General features: G+C 48.7%; 2 protein-coding genes across 3 annotated transcripts; both read right to left on the bottom strand.

Moving 5' to 3' along the window:
- Positions 1-29: 29 nt before the first annotated feature.
- LOC135822373 (mucin-2-like) lies at positions 30-23,297 on the bottom strand. Of its 2 annotated transcripts, none has more exons than XM_065335124.1 (2): positions 23,278-23,297; positions 30-2,407 (listed from the first exon to the last, which is right to left on the bottom strand). In XM_065335124.1, the coding sequence occupies exon 2, from the start codon at positions 2,340-2,342 to the stop codon at positions 912-914; it is 1,431 nt and encodes a 476-aa protein (XP_065191196.1). In that variant the 5' UTR covers positions 2,343-2,407; positions 23,278-23,297; the 3' UTR covers positions 30-911. The 2 variants fall into 2 exon arrangements, with proteins under 2 accessions (XP_065191196.1, XP_065191195.1); XM_065335123.1 differs by lacking the exon at positions 23,278-23,297 and adding an exon at positions 5,841-7,340.
- On the bottom strand, positions 9,795-13,112 carry LOC135823632 (uncharacterized). The gene has a single exon (XM_065336479.1). It carries the CDS (start codon positions 13,110-13,112, stop codon positions 9,795-9,797), a length of 3,318 nt encoding a protein of 1,105 aa, XP_065192551.1.
- Positions 23,298-24,525: the final 1,228 nt, after the last annotated feature.

Genomic DNA, 24,525 nt, shown 5'->3' with positions numbered 1-24,525 from the left:
GTGCCGTCAACGAAAACAAAACCCGAGGATTGGGAATTGATGAAGATTAAATGGAGGAGTGTTCCATCACCAGTGATGGTCTTCATCACAAATGCACTCCACGGAAACAATTAAAAAATGTCACCTGTAATTTAAAGTGAAAAAGTGATAACATACATTGTGTTTCAAAGTTTAAAAAAATAATGGAAACGGGTTTGAAGATTCTGTCAAAAACAACCCTTTCAAATAAACTCATTGTTGAAAATTCTCAATACCAGTAACGACATTGTATAGACACCTGGCGATTGCTAGACTTATCATCGATGGGGTCACACAAAGATTATATTGGTCGATAAAAGAGAAAAGTAGACATTCAATTTGTATATAAAACACCGCATCTCCTGTTGTGTACTGTATAATTTCAAGTTTCTCTCCTTTCAAAAGCGTCACCCGTGAGTACATGACTGTATAGTATCAATATTTGTAAAAGGTAAATGTGAAATGTACATATAAAAGGAAAAGTGTTCAGAACCGTTTTCTCATTACGTTCTTCAGTGAACGTACGTAACAATGGATGGAATTTTGGGATAATAATGAAACACTCTTTTTTAAATTGAACGGAAAGAGGTGAGAGAAAAAAACCATTTGGAAAACAACAACTCAAATAGCACTTTTAAAATAGAGCAAGGAAGCGAGAAGCACGATAGCGGCAAGCGCACATCACACCAGGGACAAAATTTGAAGGATGAAGAATCACGTGAAACTTTCAAAGGAACAGTGAACAGGAGGGAGAGGGGCACCAATGACAACATCAAACCTAACAAGGTACTACGGGAACAGTTTGAGGGTGTGACAATTTGATGAAAAGACTCAGTTTCCAATTGTTCTCAACTCCTTCAACCTTACACAAATATTTCCAATTGTCGTTTGTCTTAAACGCAGGTGTCTTCGGTAGCATTTTCTGCAATCTGCCGTATGTTCTGGTATCGTGGCTGTGTGAGTTGAGGCTGTTCAAGAGTCTTGATAAGGATGCTACTAGTACTGGTGGCAGGCACTTTCTGACCCGCATGACCAGGGCTGAACGTGGCTGTGGCAGTCGGGGATGCCATACTGGCTGCACTGCTCTTCCGGGGTGATGTCATCGCCGTGTACTCCTCGTCCATTTCAGATGGTGTGATGCTCACTGTTGAGAGCTTTTTGCCATTCGCCTTAGTAGAGCTGAGTGATGTCATCGCGGTGTATTCCTCATCCATTTCAGATGGTGTGACACTTGGTATTGAAAGCTTCTTGCCATTCGTCGTAGCAGAGCTGTGTGACGTCATGTCCGTGTACTCCTCGTCCATTTCAGATGGCGTAATACTCGCTGTTGAGAGATTTTTGCCATTCACCTGAGCGCCAACACTGAGCAGCTGTGGGCTGGGACGGCGGTGACCACTGTGCATACCGTTGCTACTGAAGAACACGTCACTGTTTGACTGCTGACTGGACTTTCTGCGTGGCTGATGCAAAGGTGATCCATTATCAACATTGTCGTACACTGGACCACTACCAGCACTCGTCTTTGAAGTATGATGACCATTGTGCTGTGGACGCATAGTAGCAGCACGGGGTTTCTGGTAATGGGCAGTGGGTGACTTGCTATCGTGCACAAGAGTAGCCGAGCGGAGCTTCTGCTTCACGTCATGTGAGGCAGCTGCCTTGTCCTGTCCCGGTGCATCATCCAGCATCATGTAGGGACGCTCCAGGGCAGACGCTGATAACTCGACGTGCGGCGACGAGGGTACTTGGGTAAGGTTGCCTGCTGGTGAAGTACGGACATGAGCCAGTGTCGGTGTAGCCATGCTACTACAGCTGCTGCTGCTATTACGCAGGGCTGATGATGTTGGTCGATAGTTAGGATTAACTTCCAGTGAAGAGAGGCTGTCGCTCCGGGCTATTTCGGTGACCGAGGCTAACGCACTTTCACGCTGACGGGCCTCGATGCTGGTGTTGACGTAGTTAGTGCTGACGCATTCGCTGGTCATCGTAGTGGGCCGGTGGTCCTGTAATGCCAGAGTGGCAGTGCCGCATGCCGAATGCTGTGTATCAGTTGAGGCATCGGAGCGCCGTGGTATTGAGCTAGATCTCGCCTGGCGTGATGCACTGGTGTTGTTGGCAGACTCGATCAGCCGCTGACTCAGGAAGTCAATGGAGAACCGCTCATTGACATCCTTTTGCTGCCGTTGACGCTTGCGCTTGAGCCGACGCCAATGGCATGCACGTAGTAGCAGACAAATGAGCAGCACACAGGTCAGTCCACCCAGGACGGCAGCCACTATAGTCAGTGACATTGCACTGGAGGATGTTGAATCATCATCAGCCATTGGGCAGGTCTCACCGTTTGGCTATCGGACCCGGTGCCTGACTAGTCGTCGTTGACTACTGACCACTGTACAGCACACACAACAACAGTCAAATATCAGGCATTGCGAGAAGTCACCTGTGTGGGTGGGTGTTGGGGGGGGGGGGGATACTTTGCAGTACCGTATTTCCCCGATTATAAGACCCAACCCATATTCAGGTCTGAACCGAATTGTATCAATACATTCACATAAGTAGAAAGTCACACTTGAGTGTAAGTCACATCTCCATTTTTACTCTTGAAGTTTAGTGTAAAAAGGTGCGAATTACATTCCGCGAAACATGGTATGTACTACCAGGGCTCAGCCTTTACACATCCTGGTGTCATGCGTTTCGCAAGTAAAAATTCCAGTTTCAGGATATACTGCTAAATGGTGTATGTGTGTGTGTTTTTTTGGAATGCCACAGTGCTACCAGGGACATTTTGCTTCTATGAGCATGATACTTGATACCAGGGTCAGGGCGGGGGGGGGGGGGGGGGGGGAGGGGGTACAGTACTGTTAAGTGTTGAAACACTGGGGGCAGCCTTGTAGCCTGAGCCGTTCTTATTTTCATGTATGGGCAGTAGAGTCATGGCTATGCTGTGCTTGGTAAAATTCTAGCCTGACTGTTCTTCAGTACCCGACAGTACTGTGCACAGCCCCAGACTGTACACGTACACAGCCCCTGAGACTGTGCTCATAATTATTTAGACACAAACATGGTGCTACATGTACAGAGGTCACTATTCATGATGAGGATGAATACCATTGCCCAGTACCGTGAGTACTTCCTGCTCCCGTTACCAATCTCAAGCTAGCAATGCATGTACCAGTATGGTGTGTGTGCGCAGGAAAGATATCTCCTCACTGCACAGACTACCTAGTACCTGTACAGCAGAGGATATGATCACAGGCTCAGTGTGTGCTCAGTGTGTGCTCAGTGTGTGCTCAGTGTGTGCTCAGGGTGTGCTCAGTGTGTGCTCAGGGTTTCCCAACACCTGTCTACGACTCCTATTGTTCTTTTGAGATGCCGCCACATGCAGTGCCATCTGCTAAGCCGCATACATGCCAGTGCTACCTGCTAGAACATTCGCTTCAAATTTTGTGTGTGTGTGTGTGTGTGTGTGTGTGTGTGTGTGTGTGTGTGTGTGTGTGTGTGTGTGTGTGAGAGAGAGAGAGAGAGAGAGAGAGAGAGAGAGGGGGGGGGGGAGAGAGAGAGAGAGAGAGAGAGAGAGAGAGGCTCAGAAAAGAAGAGAGAAGATCTTTGTGTCAGTCAAAGACATACTTCGAAGTATTCTTTTGTCCAAGAGAGGGAACTAACGTTTTTAGGCAAATGTGATGTACCGTATTTTTCCGGTTGTAAGTCGACCTTTTACGACTGAAAATAGAAGGAGAAAGGGTGGGGGTCGACTTACAACCGGGATTCGACTTATAACCGGGAACTATCAGTATCTTACAAAAAATGACCTGCACTGCATGCACGAGTGCACCATGTTTATACATTTTTGCCAGTTCATTGGCCTTTTTCAAGGATTGGGACGTTATCCTCCAATAAGGAATGCTTACATGATTTGTTGATGTGTTAGTAGCAGGAGGTGGTTAGTAGTGCTTCTTTGGGTGAAAACTTTGAAACGCAGAATTGTGACCTCCAGATAGGGGGGTCGACTTATAACCGGGGTCGACTTACAACCGGTAAAATACGGTAGTTAAAAGTTAAAACCACATCATATTTGCCTAGTGCCAGTCAGTAATGCCCAGCCATTGCCATGCACACCACTGCAACATCAGTGGCTAGACAAGGTCTGTGGGTATGTCGTCAACAGGAAATTCAAGAAAGGAAATCACAATAGAAAAAGCAGGCTCCACTGGACATACAGCTAACTCATGCAGGATGCTAACTGAGGGCAGTGTTGGCCAGTGCTCAGTGAATCTCCTTTTCTTCAGAGTCTTTCTTGGAGGGATTTCCCCTTTTGGGTGTATCCCATTGATGTCATCAAACGTATGAGAATAGCATACTCTGCAAACCCTTGCTCCACTTGGTTTCCTGAAGGAACAATAATTATTAATAATAGGATAAATTGCCCTCCACTAACTCAGTTGATGAGATGTACTGCGCGACAACCGGCATAGTGTTCTCAATTTGGTATTCTATGAGCCTGTGACAGCCAGCCTCAAAGCTAAGTCCAAGCCCAGGCCGTGGCAGGCACTCCAACCACTTGGTGCACATAATTACACTGAGGCAGAGCTTTCCCATGTACAATGTAGACCAGATCAGTCAGCAAGTGGTATACAACTCAGCCCCAAATGGCCAACTAACTTGATCAATGCCACAGAGCCACACTGGTATATGTACATCATATCAGTGGTGACAGTACACAGGTGAGTACTAGTATTATGCACATGTAGTACTCGTAGTACTCAGTACTTGTAGGCCTAAATGGCAGACTCTAGTGACAGGACATAACAGGAAGGGTAGCACACATGTACAGGTGCAAACCACAGCGGCACAGGCAGCACATCCTTATTGGTAAAGGGCTGGTTCAGAAACGACATTGACACTGTTTACACTCAGTATTGATACTATCACCCAGAGGGCGGGACGAGCAAGGAGGAGCAAAGTCTTCATCAATACAGATACTGTACTACTGATACTGATTGTGATAGAGCTCTCGGCTAGTAACTGTAGTCTGCAGTAGCTTGTGACTTGTGTACCAGGGAGCAGTATAACTCCCTTGCCCTCAATCATCAGTGAGGGCGAACAGACAAAATGGGTACTCTCATTCTGGAAACGTCAGCTCATACATTGTACATTCATGGACATGCGCTATTGACAGTATTGGGGTAAGCTTTCCTCCTCAGAGTCCTCACCCTAGTTCCCCTAGTTCAGTATGCAGTGAGTTGAGTGAGTGCTCTACATCGTGACATGATGTCAGTCACAACGATCTAACCTGTGGTATTTTCTGGAGTATAAGCCACTCTGGAATAAGCCACTCTGGAATAAGCCACAACCTGATGTTTTGCCACTACAGTACCCTGTATTTCACAGTTCAGTTGACCATCGTACGTACAATGTAGGTAGGGTAAGCAGCACTGACTTCTTTTTGGGTAGGGACAAGTGCCTTCAAAACGTGTGGCTTATAAGTTATAGTACTCTGGAAAATACTGTATCAGTGTATGTGTTGCAGCTGGGTTTGGTGCCTCCTCTTTGGGCTTACATGACATGTACCTCCACCCAGCACACCTGAGCTGCTATCTCCACCCAGACAAACAGTTACAGACTTGATCCAGCCCACCGTGACCAACGAAAACTGCATGTGCAAGCCTCAGCCAGATACCGAGTATTCCCAAAGACAGCACATAGATTAAATTTTATCAGTACTTTTACAGGAGATCGTATTTGCACTGATAATGCATTGCTATTGCCCTAGACTCAGCTTGAAGTACGCATACTCCTAATCGTGCATAAGCTGCTTTACTTACCTCACAAGCCGAAGTAACTGGATATGCCCAGCACACCTGGCCGCCTCCACCACCAACCGGTGCCCGTCCGTGGTCTTGAAGGTCACCACTGCACTGGTCACTGCTTCCACTGTTCCAGGCCCACGTTCTCCGAGTGCGGAGCTAGAGCTGTCGTTGACCAAGCCAAGTGCAGTGCGGAGAGCGTCCTCTTTCTTTGCCTCTGTTTCTTCGGAAACAGCAGGTATATCTTCAATGTCAGTGCCGATCCAACCTTCTCTGCTTCTGCGGAACGGAGCGGAACGGAGCAAGCTGGACAGTTCGGACGTTCAGACCGCAGCCAGGGACAGGTCTAAATTGATGGGTGTTTCTGGTCCTGCTCTGCCCAAACTCTGAACAAATCGGAGCTCGAAGGGCTCTTAGCGGAGGCAGCTCGTGCTCCTGCTTGTGTCCTGAATCACCAGGTCGTGGTCCTATTTTTACTCGATCGGACCGACGCCCAGCGCGCACCCAACTGATGCTCACAACAAGTCTACGTCACGTTCAGCTGAAACGAGGGAAAGGAGCCAGTGATCGAGAGCACTCTCGAGATCCCATTTACCGGATTGATCACCTAGCACCTGGAAAATAATGATGCATGTAGATCCACTAGTAAGTAGACCTACCACTAGTACTAGTACATGATTGTACTACTCACTTCTTCACGATAATTGCTATCGGGTTTTCCCTGGACCGGCCCCGTTGACCAAGCAGCAAACGGCGTTCAACAAAAGCTTCCACGATTATAAACAAGAAGGTGATCAAGTAAGTTAGTCGAGGAACACGATAACTAGGTCCGCAAAGACTCAAGTGTGACGGTAACAAGCTGCAAGGTCGCAAGGTCACGCGCTCAGATGCAGTTCACGTGCAGCATGCAAGCACGACAAGCGCAGCACTAGCACTGTATACAATGACGTTTCTGCCTGTTGCCGGGTAGGGTCACGTCGACGTCTCCTCTCGCTCTCACGAATCAGCGTTACTTCACAGAATCACTAGTAGTTCCTGCGTCGAGTTGAGATTGCAAGCGGCAGGTTCATCAGTATGACTGCTGACCAGACAAAAGTGCAGTGAACCGTATCCTAACAATGTGCACTCCTGCTTTCCGAACAGCTGCCCCAGGGCCAGAAGAGACGCAGACTGCGTGTGCATCTACTGATGATATCATTCAAATCTGGACACTACAACTACAAGTACAATGGAGATCTGCAACAGCTAAATGCTGACCAAACTGAGGAAGTTAGTTTGATTCTGCCTGGAGCCTGGGACGCCACCCTTCAGCGTGCGATCTTACCACGACGTTGCCGGGGAGCAGAGCTGAGCTCTTTTGCTTTCTGCTCATTCCAACGCTTTCATTCAGCCAACTACGCCAAACGTGCATAGAATAGATGTGTATGCTCTACCTCAGTACCTGTCTTGACAGGCACGACTGCGTAGATCTACGGTTCCAAATCCAATCCGAGCCGAAGCCAAGCCAGCAAGGCTTCGAGCCTTTACTTCGTTGAACATCGCAAGCGCCTGTCATGTCTATCAAGCCTAGGAATCCACTGCTCAAGAGTCACGAGATACGGTTGGCACCCGTAAATCATGTACTCCACACTTCAGACAGTTCAGTTACTAGGATAACCGAATGCTAACTACTTACTTGCGCTGAAGAAATATCAGCTACTCTAGTGCTAACTAACTAATACTTACCTACAGGACAGTGTAACTCAATCTCCGGTACAGCAGGCCATGCGTATGGTATAAACAATGATTGTATTCTGCGTTGTAGACTGTCGACATAATTATAAACATTACAAAATGATGGTATTGTGCGGTTCTGCAGAACTAGCGTTACTTGGGAGAGAAGCCTAGCCGACCGCCGGTAGCTAGCTCTAGTCTGGATGCTGTCAAGCCTGCCATCCAGTCATCAAGGAAACCGGCGCCTTCCACAGAATTCTTATCGACACTACTGACTGAATGAAAGGATAAAAGGATGTCAGGATCGCGTGCAAGCGCCTGCCCCTTTGCCTTTGGCTTCATAAAAATGTTATACTTCTAGAGAAGTGTGCGGCTGAGGTCTTTGGAAGCCATCGTCAATGCAGCGCTGACACAGTGACATCTCGTGCAGGCAACCCAGCTAGTCATGGAGTAGACATGTCATTCTTGTCAATGGCCGGATCCAATACTGCAATAGAAAACGCCAAGCTCAGCATCTTCGTGTTGAATACCATGAAATACATGATTGTATTTGTAGGACTGTGAGGCTTTTAGCATGAGGTGGAGTACTGAACAGTGAATTACCGGTACATGTACTGATCCGGTAGCCATCCGATTACGTGGAAATCCGTTCCATGATTGTATACATGTACTGCAGTTACCAGTACATTGTACATGTACATACTTACCAGTACGAGTACTGTACAATCAAAATAGAAAATTTATAATAGAAAATTTATACTCATGACTGACTGTACGGCTCAAAACAAACTGATGATTGCATTCTACGTTGTATCTCACTCAGTCACTGCCAGTATGGCGTTCTAAAATGTGAACACGTCAGCTTGACCACTCCTCACAGCGGTTTTCACTGAGTCCAGGACTATTGCTAGCCCTGCCAATTTGCTATGCATAGTCTGGGCGGGTAGTGCGGGCAGTAAAATCAGCAGAAGTTAGTTGGTACTGGTACTGTTTCTGGGAAGCTTCATACAATGCTTCTGCTTCGATAGGGAAGAGCAGCAACTACAGGAAAATTCTGCTTTTCGGTATGGTTCTTACAGGGTGCGGTATGGTTCTGCCTATTTTAAATGCTTTCTCCGAAGAATATGCAGTGAAGTAGTTCACCGGTTACCACTACGTCGTTGTATCAGTAGCAGTATGTACATGTACGTGAATACTGGTTGTGCCACTTGTGGCAATGCTACCATTGTGTTTGCAGCGCGCCCATTAATTATTATCAAGGTCTGATTCAACTTAAGTCTTTGGCAAAGCAAAGACGTGTGCTGGGCCTGCCCGGACTGGAAAAGGACGAGGAGTCTGTACACTTGTACACTTGTAGTATCCCTGCTTTACAGTTTACCCGCTTGGGTCGTAGATCTACACACTGACTGACACTGACTGTACATGCATACTCGTATCATGGCTATCGTCCCTGGAGACACTCGAGCAAAATAGCAATTCAAGGTTGGGACCCAGCCCCGAAATCAATGGTATTTGTTTCGGATTGAGTTTGTACCGTTGTGTGAAGAATGATGGTGCAATGATGATGTCAATGCCAATGGCCACTTGACCAGGCAGGGCGGGTGTTCCAGCTGATAACCATTGTATTCGTAAATGGCTGACACGTAACGGTACCAGTACTACTAGGCAATTGAGGCGTCAAACTCTGCTCGTTTCATTGTGAGCTCAGAGTCAGACTCAGAGTTGCGGGTTGAAAATGAGTGTCTCGATTGACGCACAACCTAAACGTCTCGAGAGAGTTTCACTTTACTAATCCCAACCAATCCAGTCACACAAGTAACTACAGTTAGTGATTCCAACTTACTTCTCAAATCCGTACCCTCATTCCCAAAGAGTTACTGGATACGAGCCAAGACAATGTACAACCTTTCTCTACCATCACAAAGGAATAATAACTGGCTGGCTGCCAGAGCAGCGGAAGTCAAGCCGAGAATGTCGCGTGCACTACGGACTGCACGATGGAACATGTAAACCTAGGAACGGCTATTCATGCACCGACTAGAGTAGAGGCAAAGTGTACTAATGGTGAAACACAATGTCAGTAGGGGACAAGAGTAACTAGAGTCAGCTATGCACGACTAGACCAGGCCGAGTCATGACAGCAGTCATTACACTACAAGTGGTACATCGGGATGCAGATCACGACACTCCGGCCAGCAAAATGTTACACTACTGGGTAAAGAGAAGAAAGGGTGATAACGGATAGAAAGCAATTTGGATCTAATGAACAAACGCAGCGGGGTGGTTCTCACGAAAGGGCCTAGTGTAATGCGTAACAAGCCAGCGGAGAACGCACTGTGAGTCGCACCACAGGAAGCTCTTCGTGATGTCGATGCCGAGCTCTTTGCGCACAAATAGCAGAGCTCTGGTTGCAATGACTACGCCCATGAGCTCTAGGCGGGGTATGGTGAGCTCCCTTTTTGCTGGCGCCAATCGCATCTTGCAGAAGAGCAGTGTCGATGTCGCATCAGGTCCGTTGGCTTCACGGAGGTAGACACACGCTGCATAGGAGTCCTTTGATGCGTTACAGAAGACATGAAGTTGTCGATCGGTGACTGACTTCAGAGTGGAGGTTCGGCGTTGGATACGGATGTCTGCGACCGGCTCAAGTATACCCTCTATGCACTGCCATTGCTCGAGTCGTTCTGTGGGTAGAGCGTCGTCCCAAGACAGGTCGTCCCTCCAAAGCGTTCTCAAAAACACTTTGGCATGGAAGGTGACTGGGTTGAAGAGTCCGAGTGGATCATAAATGCGTGCTACGTTGTGCAAAACACGCCGTTTGGATGCTATGCTGTCGACGTCAGGCGACTCGGAGCTCACACCTGGAATGTGGAATGTGTCGGCGACAGTATCCCACTGCAGGCCGAGAACTTTCTGGCTCGTGTTCGTCGCTGTCACACTCGGGTCAAACACAGAGGAGGTAGCAGGGTCATTGGACGACCACTCACGTACATTCATGGACGCGGAGTTGAACACCTGCCGAGTCTCGCGGTACTTGACCTCGGCTTCCTCTGCAGTACCAGCCGTCAGCATGATGTTATCCACGTAGATGTTCTTGCGAATTTCGGCTGCTGTGGCTGTCTTGTGTTTGTCAAGGTGATGCCTGATTGTGGCATCCAGCAAGAACGGACTGCTGATGATGCCAAATGGTAGTTGGCAGAACCGGTAGACTTCGATGTTGTCCACGATGACGTCCGGCTTAGTGATGTCACGATACCACAGAAATCGGGTGACGTCACGGTCTGTCTCTTGAATCCTTACTTGCAGGAATGCCTTCTCAATATCTGAGATTAGCACGATCGGGGCCAGGCGAAATCGTAGCAGAATGCCGCAGAGGCTAGGCAGGAGGGACGGCCCTTGATTCAGGCAGTCATTCAGGCTCGGTGCTGTCTTATTGACCTTCGCACTGGCGTCATAGACCACTCGGAGTTTGGTGGTAGCCTTCGAAGGAGACAACACTGGATGGTGCGGCAGATGGTGCGAGCGTTGACCGCACTTGGTTTTCTCTGTGACTCGCTCGATAATGCCAAGCCGTTCCTGCTGCAGCAGCACGTCGTTGTACCTGGTCAGCAGGTCTCGATCTGCTGCAAGCCGTTTCCCCAGTGACTTCATCCTTCCGTAGGCTAGGTCCTTGTTGTGTGGAAGCTGCATGTCGGGCTTCCATGGAAACTGGACTGTGTAGCGGCCGTCGGCAAACGTGACGGTCTCCTCGAACTGTCGAACTGTGTCGTCATCTGTTGGGAGACTTGCTGGGTCCTCCACACCGATCCTTTCTAGCGACCAAAACTCCGTCAAGTTTGGTTCGACTTCAGCAAGCAGAGCAGAGTCGGCGGTTGCCATGTAGTCATATAGCGGACGCTGTAGACCGGTGCTTGCCTGCGTCATGACAAGAAGCGTTGAGCTGTTGCTGTCATCCGACTTGGACGAACACTGTCCTGTGACGATGTGACCCAAGAGCGTATCCATCACGTACAAACCTGACGGTAGACGCTGCGGTGATCCTTGCACAAGATTTCCGTAATGATCAGAACCAATGAGAATGTCAATGGCCCTCGTCTCGGCTGTTGATGGTACGGTGTCTGCCATTTGAATGGATGGTTCGCCTGCCAGGAACTCCGCATCTTCAGATGGAAGAGGGTAGCGTCGGATAGGTCGTGTAATGGTGTCGAGTACATTCGCTTTGATGAGGTACCTCTGTCCGTCGGACAGTGAGATGGACGTCTGAACGACCGATGTAACAACACTGCGTGGGTGTGTCACTCCAAAGGTGATGAGGGTCAATGACTCTTGTCTCTCCGGCTGCAGCTGAAGCTGCTTGCTGAGCTGGGTACTCATGTAAGTGCGATTGCTGCCGGTGTCCAGTAACGCATGCGCGGTGATAAAGCTACCATCGGCAGCTTGAATCTGCACTTGTGCTGTCTGGAGGAATACTGCACCAGTCTTGTCGCTGGGACCCTCTGACACGAGACTGGCGGAGCACGTATTTACAAGTTCCTCATCATTACCCTGTGTGGAGACGGCCCTGGCAGGTTGTGAGCCATTTGGTTGTGGCCTTGAGCTGCCTTTGGAGGGCTCACGTCTCTCATGGGCTGGGCAGATAGCTCGGTTGTGGCCGGTCTTGCTGCAGTGAAAACAAGCCTTGGTTTTCTCTGGGCACTGGGACGCCATATGGCTCCGTCGCAGACAAATGAAGCAACGACCTTGTTCTCGGAGCTTCTGTTGTCTTGTCCGAGCCAGCTTGTAGGTGACGCACTGGTCGTTGAAGTGAGTCCCTTTGCAGAAGACACATAGACGTGGAGGCGCACTATGCGTTGACTGAGATGAAAGAGCGTGTCCAGTTCCTTGCATGGTCATTGGTGAGCCGTGCTGTGTCTGTGTGGCCGGTGTCCTTGAAGACTGAGAGGCAGAAGTCTCGGAACCTTCCCGCAAATTCCGGTGGATTTCGGCATACCGCTGAAGGGCGGATCGCAGGGTGGCGACCGTCCACGACTGATGGCTCGATGTTCGCCATTCCTCTAGCTTGGTGAGTACTTCCGTAGGGAACTTGGACAAAATGTGCTGCACCAATAGTGGCTGCTGTTCAACGCTAATGCCCATGGCAGACAGCTGTCGTAGTATCCGTTCGATGTTGTCAATGGTGTTCCGGATATCACGGTGTTTGGACGATGTGCTTTGCAATCGCTGCAGCTTGGTATACAGGGCAGCAACAATATCATCTGTCCGTCCGTATCGTTCTTTCAGTAGCTGTACGGCCGTGGCATAGTTGTTGTTGGTGATAGCCAGACCAGCGAGCGTGTGGGCAGCTCGGCCAGTGAGGGCACTCTTCAAGTAGCTCAGCTTAACGACATCGGACATTGGCTGTTTGTCCACGGCAGTTTCAAACAGGTCCCAAAAATCGGGCCAGTTGGTGACCTGCCCGTCGAAGCTCGGTATTTCCATCGGTTTTAGCTTGAACACAACGGAGCTTGGGCCGGCTGCAGCGGATATGCTGGTGTGTTGTGGCGTTTGGTTTTGGCTCAAAGCCTGGGCGACATTCATAACTGCGCCCTGAAGAGCTTGCTCCAGTGGGGCAATAGCATCGCGTGGCCAGGTTGTGGCTGGTGGAGGGGCTGTCCTGGCGGCGACAGAATGGTCTGGTGGATAGAATGTTTCTGCATCTGGCTGAAGCTGTTGTACTGCTTGTCTGTCCTGGGTCTCCTGCTGGAGGTAATGCTCATAGTCATAGGCCCTGTCCTCACGGCTGTCCGCGGCTGACCAGATTACAATATGGCGTCGTTCCACCGGGTTTTAGAGAGGTTTTGGAAACTCGATGCGAATCGGTAAATTCTTGTGAATAGTAACAAAACCAAGTTGGTTTTCAGTATGATTCGACACAAAAAACGCAAACAGTTGAAGATCGTTTGAAAATTTGAAAGAGGAGCATGATCTGGTGCTCGAAATGTTTTTCTTTGGAGCGTTGGAAATACAAAACACGAAGACAGACATTGCTGTCACCACGCTGTCTTCTTACCTGTTTACGAGGAGACTGGACCTTGGTCCTCGGCTTTCCTCTTCTGTGGACGAGGAGCCAGCGTACTGGCTTCTTTGGTGGTTGTTAGCAGATGCTGCTCGGCGACAACTTTCAGCCTGGCGAGGTCTCCTGGTATGTTTTTATAGATGGCGTTGAGGGTGTTGAGACTGGCGTGCAAGCTCTCTGCCCCTTGCTCCGCGAGCAGGCCCAGACCAACGCCAAGTTTCCTGATGAGCGGCACCGTATGATTCTCTAACAGGTGAAGTTTCGGCGTGATGTTTCCAAGTCGCCGTGCCACAACGTGTCGTCTGCACATACTCAAGAAGCGCCGAACTTCAGACTCTAGCTTATCCATCTCGTCTGCTGAAACTGCCTGGCTGTGACTGAAGATAGCTCGACAAGAAGCGTAGCTGTTCATCAGATTCTCGTGTAAAGATGCTATTGTTTGGGCCTCCTCCGCCAGGACTGGACACCTGGACGTGATGACTGGTACGTGAGCATGGCTGATGGCAGCGACCACGGTGGGCTTCAAGGCTTGGTGGACGTGATTGCCGATGAAAGCACCACCGTGGTACACTTGACGTTCAATCTTGTGGTGTTGGAGAACAGGCTCCACAGAGGCTACGCATGGGCCACTGAAGTCCTTACTGCGGCATAGCTTGGCAATTTCGTCCTTCAAGGCGTCGACAGTCGAAGTGTGTTGCTGGGTCTTCGTAACTGCTGCCTGACATGTTTGCTGTAGAGTAGTCACCAATGCCAGTAACGCCTGTTCCGCTTGGTTCTGGATGTGGAGAGCTACAAATTGCATCTGTTGTTGGACCATTTGCTGTTCGTTGACGGCTTGGTCAAGTTGCAACTGTGCGCAGCGGAGTTTCTCGTGGAGGGCACACAACTTGGTGAACGTACCAGCATCGTTGGTGTCAGCATTGCATTTCGAAGCAAGCTTCGAGTCCAGTTCCTGCAGGTCCTTCAGAAGGGCTTCAAACATCCATGTGTAGATGCCCAAGTCGAGATGCAGCACCGGGATGATTGCATTTTCAACGGGCACTGGCAATATGCACGGACGAATGACATTGTTATAGTGCTTTGCCTGTGATATCTGCGAGCCAGCTTCAGAAAATCTGCCATAATCATCAGCCAATGTAGTCAGTGTGCGTGCCTGTCTATGCGCATCTGTTCTATCATCATTTGGATTGGCCATCTCCTTCTTCGGACACAAACAGTGCAAGCATGGACGCAGTCCGCCAGAACCTGACAGCCCGTAGTTCATAGTCTGAAATTCGTAGTCGCCGAACATGTACACTCTCAGCTGCCTGCCGTTCCATACCGTGCTTTGCAAATGCTCAATCTGTGGAGCATACTGTCCAAGAGCAGTCTTCAAATTGGCCGGAGTGTCTTTCTCCTCGAATATGCACAGTGGAATGGTGTTGTGCGTTGCGTTCGGTGCTAGTACGTTGGCGATCTGCAAACTTAACTTAAAGTTGCCTCCTCCGTGATCACCGCCAATCTTGAGCCATACTTCGGACTGTGGAATCGTGCCTGAATGCCATGTCAAGCTGTCACTCTCATTGAGGATGTCGAGGAAATGCATGACAACAGCGACAAGGTCCGGAAAAAATACAGTGGCAGCCATGGAGACATCGCCATTCCGCTTCGACATCGGCAGCTCTGTAGCGGTGTAGCTGGGCAGCGTCTTCGCGATGAACTCTCGTATAGAACGCTCAGACTCCAACTTTACTCCGAAGACCTTGAGCCACTGCCGCAGCTTCCTCAATTGGCTCCATGGCAGTCGGAGGTCTGCCTTGATGGCCAGCGCGGTGCCAGGCGAAGGTGAACTACACTTCAAGCCAGCTTCCTGCAAGAGCTCCTCCTGTGCAGCTGATGAGAGCCGCTTCAGCCCAGCAATCATTTGCACTCGAGCTCCATCCGATCCACCACAAACGGACTCAGCAATTCGGGTCAGCTCAGCAGCGCGGCGTTTGAGTGTTGAGGCAGACGCATCGGTTGACGGTACACTGCACTCTGGTGTTAGCTGGTAAACTTGCGGTTTGCCCCTGCCTCCCTCGCCAGTTTTCACCTCCAGCCTGCCACCCTCTGCCCTAGCCGTGACCAGACGTGCAGTGAGGTTGGTTGCCACATTGCCCTTCAACTTCGACGGAGAAGCACTTAGAACCTCAGCCACTGTTGACGATGGGCGCACTGAGCGGATAGGTGTCGTACTCGGCGGCGGGCTACGTGCTGTGCTACATGATGGCGTCTCTGCAGGATTGAACGGGCACATGTTGACATGACGTTGCAAGTCATGCAGCGGCACGACTTCAGGACATCCACGTAGCGATGGCTCGTGGAAGTCGCAGTGTATGGACTGGCTGCTGACAACCCTGACTAGACTAATGCTGGGCGTGCGCATCGATGATGCAGCCATGTCAGCGCTACAAGACTTGCATGTGTTATTCGTGCTGAGCCATTCGCTTATGCACTCTGCACAACTCAGCTCATTGCAGCATGCTGTTTCCAGGATACCGTCTGCGGCATTCTTACAAATGATGCAAATTTGCACCGCATTTCTGTCCAAAAATCTGTCCCTGTCAAGCGGCAATATTGCACGATGTTGTCGCGCTGCTCTTGATTGTATGCATTCTGCACTGATATCTAGACCACTTACACTGCTGCCGGCTGCGTGTGCAGGTGATCCATCATCACTCTGGTGGCTGGGTGCTGTCAGGAGTGCGGCACCTCGCAATGCTGTTTTTGGTTTTGCATGGTGCGCGCTTGCGCCCCTTTTTTTCTGGCTTGCACACACAGAGCAGTTTGTGCGATGGTGTGGCTCCCATTTGGTGACAGGTCCACAGCCACCTCCACAATGGTCTGCCTTTCTACTGGCTCTCTTTAGGGCTCGCTCGCACAGAATACAGATGTATGGTGGGTGGATGTCTGGGCAATCTTTCGAGATATCAATGCCATGTACAGATTTCAGCAGATCACTATATTTTTCCACACTATATCTAGTAGACTGCTTGAAACAGGAAAACTTTCTGCCACCGACTCGGCAGACTTCTTGCAGCAGCGATTTATGCTCATCCATGATCACTCTACGTCCTCACAACAACTGGAGAGTAACACAATTGCAGTTACGATCCAGTAAGTGTGGGAAATACCAAAAGTGTGGGAATATTGCAAACGCAAGTCACACGGAATTGATGCACGTCACGGAACGAAATTTTCTACAGCACCAGAACGGACACTTACCTACCCGATTCCAAATTATCTAAACGATACTCAAATCTGGGGATACTATTTGAGGCACAAACGTTGGCTCAAATTCTGCACGACGAACGTCCCAGGAGAGGAAAACAAACGTCCTCCAGAGACAAGGAAACAAATCGAAGCAGCGGTCGCGCGGCATGTACGCGGAGCTGAGGGAAAGGCAAAGCCGAAAAATCGAAAACTTAGGGCAAACCAAGCTGATTGGAGACGAAAAGTGGCGAAGTCTGTGGAATACTTAGCTGTCTAAAGCAATTCCTGGACGAAAATCATGAATTTTTACGCGTTCTCGGCCGCCATATTAAATGGGCCAAAATCGCGCAAAAAAACAGCCGTGTCCTCACCACTGCCATAGGTGGGACTTGGGCTGGGCACCGCATGCACTGCTGGAGTGGCAGCAGTTCTACCAGTGCCAGGGCCAATGGCATGCCTGACACGTGGTTTGGGGACTGGTGGCACTGGTGATCTTGGTTGGCTTCTGACACTGACTGCTGCGCTGGTTTCCTGTGCATTTGCTGCGCTGGCAGGAGACTCAGTTGCATCTACTACATGTACAATGTCATGAAGCACTGCACTTTGTGCGTGTGACTGTTCAGCCGACTCACATTGGGACTGTCGCGGTGGCTCAACAGTGTCACAAGCACTTGAAGCAGCAGTGTCGATATCCGTGTCGGCACTCTTCTCACTCCACGCATGTAGTGTTGGCGACGCATGACATGTTGGTTTTGGTCCGCTGCGAGGGCTAGACATGGCCGCATCAAGAACATCTAGCGCGCGTGGCCCATGCTCTTCTAGTAATCGGAGTCGGGTGCGGCGTTCGTCTTCAGCTTCATACTGAGTGCGAGAATGGTGGTCGCATTGTTGTAAACATTGTGCGAGCCTCAGCAAACACACGCATTCAAGTTCGAAATTATTCTCCCACGCGTCTTGTTCATCTAATTTCTTATCCTCGTTTGCGTCTTCTAAGCTCCGTCTAATATTGTCTTGGATACCCTCGATGTTTGACTTCAAACCGGACGCCTCATCGTAAAGGGAACGTGCGGCAGAAACATCTAGGCGGCCAAGAGCGTCTGCACTGAAACAATCAGTTCCTAGCAGGTCTAGGTGAATTTTTATCTTTTGCCTCACCCTCGTCAGTCGACGCTTCATGTTGGACCTCGATTGGATCATCTGCTTGTATTCGGGGTTGGACGAGACTAGCAGCCGCTCCGGGTCTCCTGCACCAGCGTCCGTGCCATCGGTCTGGTCCTTGCTGGCGTCCTCATTACCGGCTTCATGGGACTCATCCGCTGTACCATCCACGGCTCGTGGATCTACGCTCGTTTGAGCGGCTTGGGTCACCGGTAATTCTGCAGCAGCTGCACCGGTTGACTCGACAGGCTGTTCCTGTTCAGAGGTTGTTTGTTCGTTGGGTGGCGACATCCTGGTCACAGCACCATGTCTCGATTGACGCACAACCTAAACGTCTCGAGAGAGTTTCACTTTACTAATCCCAACCAATCCAGTCACACAAGTAACTACAGTTAGTGATTCCAACTTACTTCTCAAATCCGTACCCTCATTCCCAAAGAGTTACTGGATACGAGCCAAGACAATGTACAACCTTTCTCTACCATCACAAAGGAATAATAACTGGCTGGCTGCCAGAGCAGCGGAAGTCAAGCCGAGAATGTCGCGTGCACTACGGACTGCACGATGGAACATGTAAACCTAGGAACGGCTATTCATGCACCGACTAGAGTAGAGGCAAAGTGTACTAATGGTGAAACACAATGTCAGTAGGGGACAAGAGTAACTAGAGTCAGCTATGCACGACTAGACCAGGCCGAGTCATGACAGCAGTCATAACACTACAAGTGGTACATCGGGATGCAGATCACGACAATGAGTACTATAATAAAAATAATGCTATCGATCAGCTCGTTTTGCGAATGACTGCCTAATGTTCTCTGGAGCATGAGGTGGTCCCTCTTTTACTGCAGTCTGTTTGCAATATCTGGTTTGCTTTTACATGTATGCGTCCATACTGTCTAAGGTTACGTTTGGTTGGTCACATTCCCAAATGGGAATCACTTGGAATCATTCTCGCCCGTTTGGTTGGTCAAAAAAGTGCGTTTAATAGGTTGGTTCCATTCCAGACTGGGAATCGCTGAGAATGATTCTTTCTGGAGAATGATCATTCCACCTCACATGCTGGAATGAGCATTCTCATTCCGGAATCAAAAATGATAATGGTTGCCACGAGCCAAACAATGTACCATCAGGTTCAAGTGCCTCAAATCATGCACCCATAAGTACCCTGCCTCTCTCAATGAAACTAGAGTCGGGTAAAAGAGAAGAGAGCCGCCGTTTCACAACGACATCGTGGAATTGTTATGTCAAGTGATTCCTAGTTGATTCTGGCGCGTTTGTTTGGTCAGGTGATTATTACCCATTCCCCTTCCACTTCCAGAATGGTTGTCATTTACATTCGAAATGCCCAACCAAACGCAACCTTAATGTCATGTGCTCCAAACTACCGTTGTTGTTTAGACGGATCAGTGACATTGTGTTCTGCTTGCTTTTTCCTTTGATTTTTTTGTCACTACTGATTACTCAATCTATTTCTTTCTGCCCGTCCAAGAGTACATTGCCATGCGTATATATCATGCCACATGGGGAACCTCACGAATAATGTACTAGTCTACAGAAGCGAAGGTACTAGTACTGTAATGTAAAGGATGTTTGGAATATTTTGATTGCTTGAACTCTACATGTACGTGTACGTGTATAGTGTGAGGGAGTTGAAAAGGAATAACAAAACGTCTGAAGTGATAAGTGACTGTCAACACCAGGAATGGAAACGGCTTGAATTTTGTTCGTAACTTGATGGCCTCTATGGCTCTAGACTCTCCCACTGCCTCCTTATTCTTTACATAAAATTGTAGAATCTTTACCTAAGGCTAAGGTGAAGATAGAATGCAGGCGTATAATGTGCATACTGGAAACCCATCAACTCTTCTCCTCGTCCCAGTTTGGCTTCCGACGTGGACTGGGCACAAGTGACCTACTGACGGCTCTCCAGCATTCCTGGGCCACTACCCTGGTTGGCGGTGGTCTTGTGCATGCCCTGGCAGTTGATATTGCCGGGGTATTCGACAAGGTTTCCCACGCAGGTGTCCTTGCGAAGGCACAGCAATGTGGCATCCACGGCCAACTCCTGGCTTGGCTAAGGCCTTAAATTCCTCTTAATCTCCATGACCGAAAACTGACTGTTGTTGTTGGCGGTCAGTCCTCCTCACTGTTCCCGATCAAGGCTGGAGTGCCCCAGGGTAGCCTCCTAGGTCCCACTCTTTTCCTGTTATATGTAAACGATGCAGAACAGTGTTTGGCCCCAGGCTCCAATCTAGCTGTCTATGCGGACGATACAATGCTCTATGCCCTAATCAGAAACCCAGATACCATCGCTGTTGCTTGCAATAGCCTCTAAGCATCTATTGACCGCCTGCAGACTTGGGGTGCCCAATGGAAGATAAAGTTCGAGCCATCAAAATCTCAGGCAATACTCCTTGACCGCCACAGACCATCCCTGGATGTCCCACACTAGGCCACAGCTCACATTTGTTGTTGTTGTTGCGTTTATTTTAATTCGCAAACCAAACGGGCAGATCTGCCCAATGAAAAGGTGGCGAATGCTGATAGAAAGCAATAATAAATGAAATTGGGGAGGGATGTAATAAGGATAGAGGTGGAGAAAAACTAAGCCAGCTGATCATCAAACAGGACGTTTGGTACTCTAGGTACTAAGGGTGTGCGGGATCATACTGGCGCGGAACTGGCGGAGCGTGGAGATGGCACGTATATCGCTGGGTAAGGTGTTCCACAGCTGGGCGCCCCGGAACGCGAGGCAACCCTTGCCGAACCTGGTGCAAACTGGCGGTTGGCGCAGACCCATGGTGGAGTGCAACCTAGTTGGGCCAGCTGACGAAGGAACTAAGAGGGCTTGCAGATCAGAACGTGCGTGCCCACTCCGAGACCCGATTTGATGGCATGCAGGTGCCTGAGAGCCCTCAGCTCAAGCTGCTTGGCGTGTTATTTGACAGTACTCTCTCCTTCCGAACCCACATCCGTTCCCTTGCCGTTAGAGCCAACCAGCGACTCGGCCTGCTCCGAACGGCGTCTCGGATCCTAGACAGTGCAGGGCACCTAACAGTGTACAAACGATTTGTACGGCCTATAATGGAGTACGCCCCTCTCGTCTGGGCAAGTGCAGCACATTGTCACCTCCATCAGCTGGACCTGGTCCAGCGTCGAGCCATGAAGGTTATTGGCCCCTCATTGCTCCCCAGCCTGGCAATCCGAAGGCATGTTTACGGGCTGTGCTACCTGTATAAGCTCCAATGCATACCAGGTCCAGCTCTGCTTACCAACATGGTACCTCCCCCAGCAAGAGTCAACGCTGCACCCCGCCGGCAACGCCAGTCCCTCGGTGGCCACTCTTTTCAACTCACAACTCCTCTGCCAGCCTCCAGTCCAGAGTTCATCCGCCGCTCCTTCCCATACTTTGTCCTGGAGAGCTGGAACACACTGCCTGCCCCAATCCTCGCCGACCGCCCAACTCTCAAGAAATTGCCGACATTCAAGACCAAGGCCTACCATCACCTCCGCCAGACCAATTGGCTATGGGCCACTGACGTCCACCAGCACTGAGAATAACTGGTTGTCTCTATTATTATCATTTTCTGTTTCTCTCTCTCTCTCTCTCTCTCTCTCTCTCTCTCACTTTTTCTCTCCTGGAAAGCTCCTCATGCTCATTCTCCCTTTCTCTGTCCATTTCCCCTTCCTGATGCGTAGACCAACTGATGAACCCGAGACCACTAGGTCGGGGGAGGTTGACCTACCTCATCGGCACGCATACCAGGCTCCTCTGTGTTGTCAATGTTCGCTTGTCCAGTTTTGTCTACCTAGTACCTCCCCTTTTATGTTGCTGGCCAGTGTTTTGTAGTAAAAAAAATACTCTGGCCTTTACCTCTCTTACAATAACGTCTCAGATTGAATGATGCTTTTGTTCATGGAGCTCAGACAGTAGGCTGAATCCTCAGCCCTTCACTCTCCCCATAAACGATGCTGCATGCATTGCTGTTGTCCTCTTGGCAGTCTTTTTCTTACTTCGCGCGTTCAAACGGGATGACAACCCAGTAAAATAGTGGCGAAGGCTTTACCCAAAATAAGTTTCATCCTGCGGCGCTCTCCAGTGCACTGGAGACCCGAATGTACTAACTCATTGTGTAGCAGCTGATGCTAGTAGAGCCTTAGAGAAATACAGGCATGTGTTACGTTTAGTTGTAGGATAGCTGCGGTCGACACCACTTTGTGAAATATCAGTGTTAATTGAATAGTTATCCTATCAGCCACGATGGGAATTAACCGACGAATTGCGTGACCGATCCTTTCAATGTTCTAATCTTTACATTTACTTTTCTACCTGGACTCCTCCTTGGTTTCCCTTTTCTCTCTAGATTTCTCTTGTACCTTCTTGTTATTATTCAATTAATGTGGGGCTTTGAATAAAACAAGTCAAACAAAGTACTTTTGAATTTAGTGGTAATGTGAGCAATGGTGGGAGACCTTCACTACATTTAATCAGCATCTGGATTTTTCTCATTGATGTTGCTTACAACTTACAAGTCTGGCAATGAATGTTGCAAATACATGTACATTTAATTTACTTACATGCACTAGTACTTATACAGTTACATGACTGTACAGTACCGATACGTACATGTACATGTACATGTACATGTACATGTACGTACTGCTCTATTTCAAGACACAGACTTGAAAGAGACGGAAGGTTTGATTCGCGTAATGCGATCCGGAAGGCTTGGTGCAGTTGGTACTTTGAAGTACTTAGTCTTTCCATAGTCATCATGCCTCTACATGTACATGTACATGTACAATGACTATGCAGGTCGTCAACCAGTGAATGGAAGCTATCGCATCCCCTATTCACCTACAGTGTACACAAGCTCTCAGATTGTTTGGCACGGCTCACACTATTTTAAAATACAATATCAAAATATTTTTCCTGGGAAGTTACATCGCCATTCCATTCCATTCCGCGCTCCAATCATTCAGCACTATCTTGGCAATGCACGAGGGTGCTCCAGGGTCGACTCTGTCTATGCCAGAGTCGCCTTGGGCAGGCAGAACACTTTAGAGAAAGCCAGAACACGGAGCTGAGAAACTGTAACCTGCTCCCAAGGAGCATAAACACACACACACACACACACACACACACACACACACACACACACACACACACACACACACACACATACACACACACACACACACACACACACACACACACACACACAAGGACGCAAAATGCACCCGCCATGGTAAGGATGAGTAAAGGTGAATGAAACTGCAACAAGATCACCTCACCTCTACTTTAGAAAGGACAAGTCAGAGCGAGAAAGTGGAATCAAGAACAGTTGCCTGAGTTGGCGGTGACCCTCCGCCTCTTTGGTGAACACCTTGTGGCATGGTGTAACCGTGTGACGGTTGCCTCTAGAAATGGGTACTAGTACTTAGATTGACAGCATGAAACAAGGACTTAGGACTTAGGTGGAGGACACTGTGTTCGGAAACTATAACAAGGTTTATCTAATACTAGTTTTGAACTAGTAGTATTGAGTTATATAAAAGGGTACTTGTACTTGTACTAGTATCAAAATATCTCCTTTGTGTTCATTCAGCGGCATGATGATACTCACACTCATTGGCAGTCACAGTGGTCTGCAAGAATGCGGAGCATTGGACGTCTGGTGGTACTATTACTAGTATTAGTATTATGGGGGTACATGACTTGTGCACTGAATGCTTTGTTGTGTTACTAGTAAGTAGTAAGTAGTAAGTAGTAAGTAGTAAGTAGTAAGTCTACCACATACTCGTACATGTAACACCCATCACCCATGTTACTAGTCACTATCAGCGTCAATGTGAAAGAATGAAGACTAGGCCCGGCATAGGTGAACTTACTGTCTTGAAGAATGCAGGGGCGCAGTCGACAAGGATGAGGCGACTATGCCGACATAACAAGAGTGTTATATTATACCTTGTAACGACACGTTCACACTGAACAATACAGTGACGAGGTATTGCCTTACATACAGGTAACTACTAGTACAGTTACTGTTATCGTAAAGTGAGTTTACGATCTTGTCAAACATCGCTTTTCTGTTTCGCGTGTACTGACTGTAGTGTACAAAGTCATGCCCTTTGCTTGCCATGGGTGTCTCTACTGCCAAGAGTACATACCCCCCCCCCCCTACACGCTTCTACATTCTACATTATTATTTGTACAATAATATTGGCAATACAGTCATGTCATATGTACATGTTATATTCAGGGCCGAAACGATATCCCAAATACTCGCATATCCACAGTAACTCTATTATAACCTACACTACAGATCGATTACTTTGTACATGACATGTACAAAGTAATCGATCTGTAGTGTAGGTTATAGAGTTACTGTGGTCCCCAGTGTGGATATGCGAGTATTTGGCCCATTTTGGGATATCGTTTCGGCCCTGAATGTACATGTACATAATAATAATTATGACTTGTAGTACTCGATTTTGTTGTCAGAACAAACTGACCATGCATGTTGTTTGTGTGCTCGTCAT

The sequence above is a fragment of the Sycon ciliatum genome, chromosome 8 (genome assembly GCF_964019385.1).
Source record: "Sycon ciliatum chromosome 8, ocSycCili1.1, whole genome shotgun sequence".
NCBI classification, from domain to species: Eukaryota; Metazoa; Porifera; class Calcarea; order Leucosolenida; family Sycettidae; genus Sycon; species Sycon ciliatum.
This window is presented reverse-complemented; position numbering and strand designations above follow the sequence as displayed.